This window comes from Aptenodytes forsteri, unplaced genomic scaffold (genome assembly GCF_000699145.1).
Source record: "Aptenodytes forsteri isolate BGI_AS27 unplaced genomic scaffold, ASM69914v1 Scaffold8, whole genome shotgun sequence".
NCBI classification, from domain to species: Eukaryota; Metazoa; Chordata; class Aves; order Sphenisciformes; family Spheniscidae; genus Aptenodytes; species Aptenodytes forsteri.
Window position 1 is genome coordinate 9,254,051 of NW_008796218.1, and position 9,018 is coordinate 9,263,068.

The 9,018-nt window shown below is 38.0% G+C and overlaps 1 protein-coding gene across 1 annotated transcript in view; it reads right to left on the reverse strand.

Annotated features, from left to right (window-relative positions):
- Nucleotides 1-272: 272 nt before the first annotated feature.
- SYT9 (synaptotagmin 9) overlaps nucleotides 273-9,018 on the reverse strand; it is a 33,080-nt gene continuing 24,334 nt past the window's right edge. Inside the window, 4 exon segments of the mRNA XM_019474514.1 lie at nucleotides 273-380; nucleotides 953-1,082; nucleotides 1,752-1,923; nucleotides 2,975-3,095. Coding sequence (XP_019330059.1) covers nucleotides 273-380; nucleotides 953-1,082; nucleotides 1,752-1,923; nucleotides 2,975-3,095 — 531 coding nt within the window.

Here is a 9,018-nt window from a genome sequence, read left to right on the forward strand (position 1 = left end):
CCTGTCTTTCAGCATTGGGGGTAACATTGTGGCTGTTCATAAACATAGTAGTTTCTTTTGACTGGGATTACTGCCTGACTTTAGCCAGTGATAACAACAACAAACGTAAGTCACGGTAACTCTTAGGAAGCATTTAGATGAATTTTTGTGTCTCATGAATCAGGATTAGCATTCCCTGTACTGGGGAGAGGATTAGATGGAGGGATTAAAAGGACATCTTTACCCCACTGGACTCTGTGGAATAGCCCCTGAGGATATGGCTAAGAAAGAGTTCAACAGGAATGCCAAATTTCTGCTGAATAGGTTAAAAGGGTGAGGAAGCCTCTTCGGCAGCCATCCAAGCGCAGAAGACCTGCATAACATTTCTGCTGAATAGGGCCCTAAAGACAAAAAACAAAACAAAACAAAACAAAAAAACATAGGAACCTTGAAAAGCTTTTCTGATTGTGTGGCTTCTTATCAACGCCTCAGATCTTCAGAGACACTTAAACATTTTTTCAGTGCAGTTAGGCATCCCTTGAGATGTGCTAGTGGCATGGATGATACATTCTTACAAGGGAGGAAGTCAGATTAGGTTGTTATATATAAAAAAAAATAGGTCTTGGTTGTTCTGTAAACAAGGTCCATTTCTTTATATCAATTATCAGTGAAAGTTACCCAAGAGCCTATTTAAAAAACAAAACCAAACCCTTAATCCAGTGTATAATGTTTGATGTTTTCATGAATATATTAAAGACATTAATTACTTTCTGTCCCCCTAAAACTGAAAGGAGCAGACCTAACTTGCACGTTATGTTTGACTTTTAACATCGGTGTTTCCGAGCCCTTTTCTAGGAGTCAGTGCATGCATGTGGATCTTGGTTTTGTTCATAAAATTTTATCCAACTTCTAATGCCATATGGAAGAATTTTCACAATTATAGGAATGGGGAAGCAAGAAATAAAAGTCTTACCTCTGCAAGAGGATGCCAGTGAGCAATGGGTTTCCGAGGGTATGAGAGCATTTCGTTCCAGTGGTCGCGACCTAGACTTTCTGCATCGTTGCCTACTTGACATACTCCAATGACCTCATTGTGACCTACACTGTGAAAATGTTCCATAATATTTTTTTCTTAAAATTTTACTTTTAGAACCATACCATTTACATATTTCATTAGAAACATTAATCACAGATTTTTAGAATTAATTCTTGCCTGAAAAATGTAATGAACTATAAAATACGTAGGTTTGCTTTTTGCATTTCCCACTAATCAGAATAATTTAGTATTTTCCCCATTATAGCATACACTGTGTGTCTGTGTGCATTTGTTTCTTATTTTTGCATGAAGAATGTAAAAAGTTCTTTGCCTGTGTTCTATAATTAGTTGCAAATATAAGTAAACTCTAGGCCACAATTTTAGAAATGGAGGTGTGTGTCTAAGGGGTTAGAGTAATTGTGCACAAACAGAACATCAGTGTGTGGACTGTCTGATTATATGTTGTTATTTCATTTCTGGTAAGCATATATGCAGTTTAGTTATGTCAGTTATGGATGCAAATCTGTATTTTAAAGTTTAGAAAGGAAAATCTGCCTGGCAATACAAGAAAGAAATTTTAGTCTTCTACCAAACTTTAGTTTTCTACCAAAGTCAACATGACATTAGTTTCCCATTTATTGGGAAAAAATGATAACTTTGTTTCTGGATGCAAATCTACTGTGCAAGATTTTATAAGCCAATAGATGATGTTATTTTACAGCTACAGGTATCTCACCGGTCATAATCCATAACAGCTATCGACAAGTTAATTTGGTCAATGTTTTCTGGAGGGACGTCAAAGACTATGGCTTCATTGTAAACGGGATTAAGGGTATTCCTCTTGGTGGAAGTTTTTCTTTTCTTTAGTCGCCTTCCTTCACACATTAAAGAAACCTTCACGTAGGGATCTGTGTGAATCATAAGAACAATGTTGGTTTTCTTTTGCTGTTTTTAAGCAAACATAAATGGAAAGTGAAGGGAGCAGCCTTCTTGTATGCCCATACCTGCTTGCAGAATTAGTCACCTGGACCTGACTGGAATTTGAGCTTCTTTATTACCTTGGAATGCCTGGGAGGCAGTGGAGCTTTGAAAGCTTTACCTGGTCGACTGCTTATAATGCACAATTCAGGATCAAGAAGCTTCTTGTTGTGTATCGACTTCTCAAAGGGTATTAAAATATCCATTGAACCATGTTATACATGACTGTTTTATACAACAGCCTGTGTATCAGCCTATTTATAACAGCCTAATTACTTGTACAGATTTGTAGGACAGACAGAAGATGACAATATTTTACACAGTGGGATTTACTGATGTATGGTTGCATATAATTCAAAGTGTAACAATTAGTGGCTTATATTTCTCAAGAGAATTATAATTATTTTTAAACTCCTGAATGTAGTAAAAAAAGCTATTTCTTTGTAGCTCTTTTCTGGGAGCTCTACAACTCCCTGCTAGTATTTAGAAGTCATCTATGAACTCTTATTTACATTAGTTTCTTGTTTTCATCATCAAATTTTGAAAGGGTTGCTGAAAGGAGTCTGGGATGATCACTGTTTTGTCCATGTGCCAACAACAGTGGAATTGGCTCAGTGGCTCTTGGAGACTGTCAGAGAGGGTCAGTCTGCCTCTGTGCCATAGCCATAACGGTCTGCTGTACAAATTCCCAGTGTTATGAACGCAGTTTGGCCAACTCGTGCTATTCTGAATCACAGTGGCTTTAGAGATAATAATCTTGCTGTCTTTTTAAGAGCAGATTATTTTAAACTGTTGGTTGCAACAGAACAAACTAAAATATATTATTTACTTCTCAGAAACTCCTGTACTCAAGTAACTCAAGAGCTTGCAGTATAAGAACCCTCTTCTCAAAAATCATTCTGGGAATTGACAGTGCTGAGTTCTGTGACTCAGGAGGGAAATGGGACAGAAATCCACACTGAACATTAAATTCATTCCTACCTGATGCTCCTGTGATATCCATTGCCTTTAAATTTCTTGCCTTTATTATTGTAATAGTTAGTCTACCAGCTGTTGGAAGGTAGCAGAGTGAAAACATCAGGTCACCAAGATCCACATTATCCTGTTCCAAGGAAAGAGAGACAATGTGAAGCAGAACAATTTTCCCTAGTCATAACAGGACCTAAGGGTAAAATATACCTTTGGGGATTTGAAGTTATGCAAGCAAAAGCTGAATTGTCATTGTGAAACATATCTGAAAAAATAGATGCATATCTGCATACAATGTTGAAGTCGCTACGTTTGTTGCTAGACCACCAAAGTTCTCAAGTGTAAATGTGGTTATAGTTTCTAGCATTCAGTCCTTGGAGATGAAACACATTTAAGTGATGAGGTACAGCGTGAGGCACTGGAATACCTTTGTTCTAATTTATGTTTTGTAGTGATTTGTGTGTATCGTTGACAAGTTGCAACAGATCTCTATGCCTTTCCTTCTGGTCTGCAGAAGGATACCCGTAGAGAGGTTCACAGAAAGAACACTGGTTGGGCAGGGCAAAGTTTTATGCAACTCTCAAGCTTGCATAAACTCAGGTGTGATAGGGGTGAAGTCACTATGGTAATGGGGCAGTCTCCACCAGAAGTACAGTGAGGACATTACCTCTTGTGCCTTGTGCAGACAAGTAAGCTCCCTCAAGTAAGCTTATCCACCTGCTTCATTGATAGAATGGTTTGCAACCCTTTCCTGTGTCAATGGCATCAGGGTTTCAGAAAGGTAGTAGAAAATGAGCAAACCCTGTTTGCAGTTACAAAGCATGTCTTTTTTTTTAAAGGAAATCCAGCTATAAATAAATATAGTGAATAAAGGATTGCATTAAATGATTTCTGGGATTTGATTTGCATTTTTTTGACTGAACAGTGAACTGGTACTTTTATAGCCCTATCTCCTGTAACCTAATATTTCACTCTTGGCTGAAAAAAGTTATCCTGTTCAGAAAATTCAAAGCTATGTTCTAGGTTTTATAGGGAAGGGAAATACAGCTGTTGTGGAATATGTGTATCTTGCCCACCTAGCTTCTCTCCTTTCCCAGGTTGGCTCCTTCTGTGTCAGTCACCAAAAAATGAAGGGTGGTGGATGACATAGAAGGTGAGTGAAAATACCTTGAAACAGCACCTAACAGATTAGTGTTTGTCTCTGAGCTAGCTGCTGTATAGACCAATGCCCAGAGCCTATGCAGTCGCTTTACGTAGCTTCATGAGTTAGCAGGGGAGACATGCAGGAGAGAAAGAATTGCTGTCACAGAGTTGTAGAAAAATGTTATGTTGGAAGGGATTTCTAGAGGTCACTTGATCCAACCCCTTGCTCAAGAGAGGCATCTTCACTTTAGTTCTTCTCAGCTCATGCAAGGGAAAAAAAATCATGTACGTTCATTCAGAAACAGGTCCTTTCCTTGTGCTGTTATTGGAGAGACCTGCTGTCAAAGAAGGAAAAAGTTGATATTATGGGCCCTTTGTCAGTAATAACTAACTTTTAACCCTGACTTGACTTCATCAGCTACCGTCTTTTCCATTCTAAAGATCAGTGTTTCATGGTAGCTATAAAGCTGATAAAGGTTGTGACAAAATCAAGATAGCTGATATGACTCACCCTGTTTAGTGTCTCTTGATGGGTCATACTTGGAAACAGACCTGCTGCAACAAACTCTGTGTCACTGACCCACTTTGACTGTGGGAGGATCAAAGTGCTGTTTGAGAAGGTGATGATGTAAGAAGTCCTACAGGCTAAAGTGATGTCAGCACATCCAGGAGAAATTTCTCTTGGCTAACACCTGCACTTAACATTACAGGAGGAATAATTGATCTCTGAAATTTTCCCAGCGGTCAGCTGGAGCTTGATACCTATAACCTGGGGAACAGGAAGCAAAGATTTCATTTATCCTTCCCATTGTGAGGAAGAAAAACTTCCATAATTTAAGTGTTTAACTTCCCCAGCTCTGAGGTGCTGAGATTTGTAGCTGTGGAATTCTCTCTTGTGCTGCTAACCATACAACTCTGGGGGGAGCAGAATTTCATAAGCCGTTTAAAGAAATTACTGAGTGAAGCCAGCTTTTGGCAATTTGGGGAATTTGGCACTCTGGCCAACTTTGATTGAGAGGTTATTTTTCATGAATTGGTCACAAACTTTTAGGAGAAGATAGCATCATTGAATCACTCGGTTTTTCCCTGACCATAAAGAAGCCCATCAGGCATCTGCTGTTTTAACTGTGTATCTTGGTATTCTTAGATATTGTCAACCATGTCAAAGTCATTCTCTATTAAACTCCAGTGCTCCACTTGGGGACCAGGTAATTTATTATGTGAGTACTGTAAATTCTTTACTGTTACTACCAAATACAAGAGTTTCTATTCCAGACTTGATCATCCTGAATGAACATTTTAAAATCTTTTATCAGTTCTTATCAAGAAGTTAACAGGTAAATGAATTACTATACAATTGTTTTAGATACAAATTCCAAGAATCATGTTATCCCTCTGCATAAATGAACTCATTAGGAAAGAAGAGATCACGTGTTGAATGCAGTATTAGGAATTATGCCATAATACACTTATCTGCAAACTTTGCTTTATGTTCGAAAAGTAATCTTTGCCTACATTGTGATGTATTTTTTATCAAATGCTACAATGACAAAAATACTTTGTTAATGCTTTTGCAAAAATTGCACTGGGCATCATACAGAAAAACATTGTTAAACTGGAAACAGAGCCTGCAATTTCTTCAGTCTTTTCCAGTTCCAGAAGTTGTAGGTGTTGTAGCAATAGATCACAGATGATTGTTCATAAGCTAATGCTAGTAGTAATCTAACCATGGCAGTCTGAGAACATAATTGAAGGAAAGCTTTCAGGCAGAAGCAGGAAAGAGACATACTTTTTGGCGTACAAATCCTTCTCTGAGTCTGAAAAAGAAGCCCTGTCTTCTCACACATTCATTTGGATTTGTAGGGAATTAACTACTACTCCATAATACTGGTTACTTGTAAATGTTTTCTTAATTTTGGAAAGATAGATTTTCTATCAGAGTGAGCCTTTCGCAGTGCCCTGGCTACTCCACCCTGCTTACCCCTATTTTCTGTAACTGAAGGGCAACATTTTTAACTATTCCAAACATTGTAAATTTTGCTGTTTGGGCTTCAAGGTTCGGCTTAAGGAGGGAATGTTCTTCAAAGAGTGCCACAAACCGTGACTGCACCACAGAATCTGCACGTGTGTGTTCAGCTGTCTGGGTAACTGCAGTAGAACAGGCACCATGCTCTGACTGGAGATCAGTGGTGTCACAGGCATGACCGTCACATCCAGCAAACACAGGTCCTTACTACAAATTCAGTTTCTTAACAGAACCAAGGTCTATGTAACAGAGTGCCGAGAGGATTATTGCACATATTCGCTAGTTTAAAATCACTGAGCCACATGGCTTAAGCCATGGATTGTCGCTAAAGGTGTACTGCCTTATCAAAAAATAGCTTTAAGGAAGAGAATTAACAAGCATAGAAGGTAGGATCTTCTGCACGGATTATGCTTCTGTTTGAATTGAGTACTTAAGTGTTACTATGTGTGCTTGACAAAATGTGGCGATATAAATATTACACTGCCAGAGACATTTTTAAACTCCTGCTTAGGAAAAGGTTTCATAATACTGTAGGTTATCAAGTCATGTATTTTGTACATTCCAAATTTGTGTCTAACTTTATTTAGTGTGGTAGTACCGTACTGTGCAAGTTACAGTGCAACCAGGACAGCCCTAATATAACCAGACCAAAAGGCTGGTTAATAGTGTTAATAACTTAAAAGAAAATGTTTGAAAGATAATTAAATTACAATAATAATTTATTTATAGGAGTATGGCCTATATTATTTTTATTTTGGTCCTTTTCAACAGGAAGGTTATTGTAAGAACTGAACAAATATGCTGTGATAAACATACCTAAGGTCCAAGCTCCTCTCCCATTGTCCTCAAAAATTGTCCATGATCAGAGGAAGAAAGCATTGCCTCCATTTTTCATCTATAACCTGTCTATTCCTGTATTCTAAAAAAGGTAGAACAAGATTGGTGTCCGCTTTGCTTTCCCAGGCTTCAGCTTCAGGCTTGGGGTGATGGCTGAGTGCGTTGATGTTGTCAGCTGTGCCTTACAGTGAGCCACACAACCTGTCTGATATCTGTTTCTGATAATCCTGCCTAGATTTGTCTCTGAGCCCATGTTCTGTTAATGTAGTCCTTTATTTAACAGGGCAAGAGCATGAAGTTTCTTCCTTAAAAAATCGCCCAGTGTTACCTGGGAGAGTTACATGTATTCAACACTGGGTAAGCAGTCAGCTAAAGAGTTCAAACCAGAGGTGTAAATCACAAGGTTTGCCTGAAAACTGTATCTTCACAAAGGGAATGAATCCCTTACTGGAACCTCAAGATAAATAAGACCCTTTCATTGCTATTAGGAGCATGGAGACACAACCTCCCTCACATTATGCTTCCTCCTTGTTCCGTTTCTGGTGGAAATACTTGATTTAGCGTAAAAAACATTATTTGAATCATTTTCAGTGGCTTCTACTGAAAGGTTTATTGTTCCTGCTTTTCCCAGAAAACATTTCTAGTTTCCCCCCTGTAAAACTAACAAAGTGATAATATATCTTTTAAAATGCTGAATTCCAATAGTAATGTTAATAGCTTGTTAGTCTATAGTCACACAGTATTTATAGATTTTAAAATTATTAATTTCGTTAGAGATTAGCCTGCAGAATAAATCGCTCCCTAGTACTGTGTCAACAGCTCCATGCTTAGGTGAGTATAACTCAGCGTATTGAACAGGGAGATGTGTAATCTTAAAGAAAACTGCGACGATGGGCCCTTAGATGGCTTCACCTTTGATTCCTTGGAGGCTGCATTAAGAAGCTCAGGGTGGATCAAACCTTCTCAGTGAAACCTGTAAGTTACCTGGTAGTTAGGGAGTTGCTGACAAATGGGGATGACATTTGGGATCAGATTTCTCCTCTCCCTTCTCATAAATACATTCGAGTGCAGAGAATGGGTATGTAAACTCATGCAAAACAGGCAGCAAGGGATGGGAGGAAACAAGACAAATTATAGGTTACACCTTCTGCTTTTGCCCCTGGTCTAGAAGAAGATATGCTGTCCTTGAATTAGGCAATTGTAAGTTTTGAGCCCATTTCTTCAGAAACTTGCGTTTTGTATTTCTGGAGCAGACACGCTGTGATAAGCTTGCTATCATGCAGTGCCTATGCCACTCTAATTAAAGCATACGTCTCAATTATACCAGGTTCCTCAGTTCCCCATCTATAAAAAGACAGATGCTACTTTTTTACTTTTCTAGTATGTTGCAAAAATAACTCTAATTATGGATTGTGAGGTGCTCAGATGTATTTTATGCATCTCACCAACTTACCATTAATGGGAGCACTTAGGCGCAGTGATGCCCTTGCTTATTTCTTTTAAAGTTGCCAAGTGTTGAAAGAGGTTTTCAAGGCACTAGTGATTTTAGAGATTTTATAAATTCTTATTGCTGTGTCAGAGCTGTATAGCTCAGGCAATGGTAAGTTTGCATACTACCTCTTTTAGCAATTATACATGTCTCTGCAAAGGTAACTGGAAAAGAGAAAAATAGCAGAGGTTTCATGACATGAGATGATATCATTTGAGCTTCTGAAGCATGGAGAGGATTGATTACCAGTATTTAATTACATTCTTTCTTTTTTTTTGCCTCCTAGCTGAGGAGCATTAGTTGTATTTTAAACAAAACAAAACAAAATCTTCCTAGTTATTTCATAATCTTTACTGGAATTAATGGAATTATACTTCTGTAATGCAAGACAAATTTTATTGTACATCATTCTAATATTTGGTAATGTGGGGTTTTGAATTTTGCAGTGATTTATTTTAGAGAAGGCTCACTGCTAAGATGAGGATAATTTAAGTATACTAGGTATATGTGTTAGGTCTAAATGAATTAAAAATACTTTAAGAAGTGCTATCTGCTCTTTGG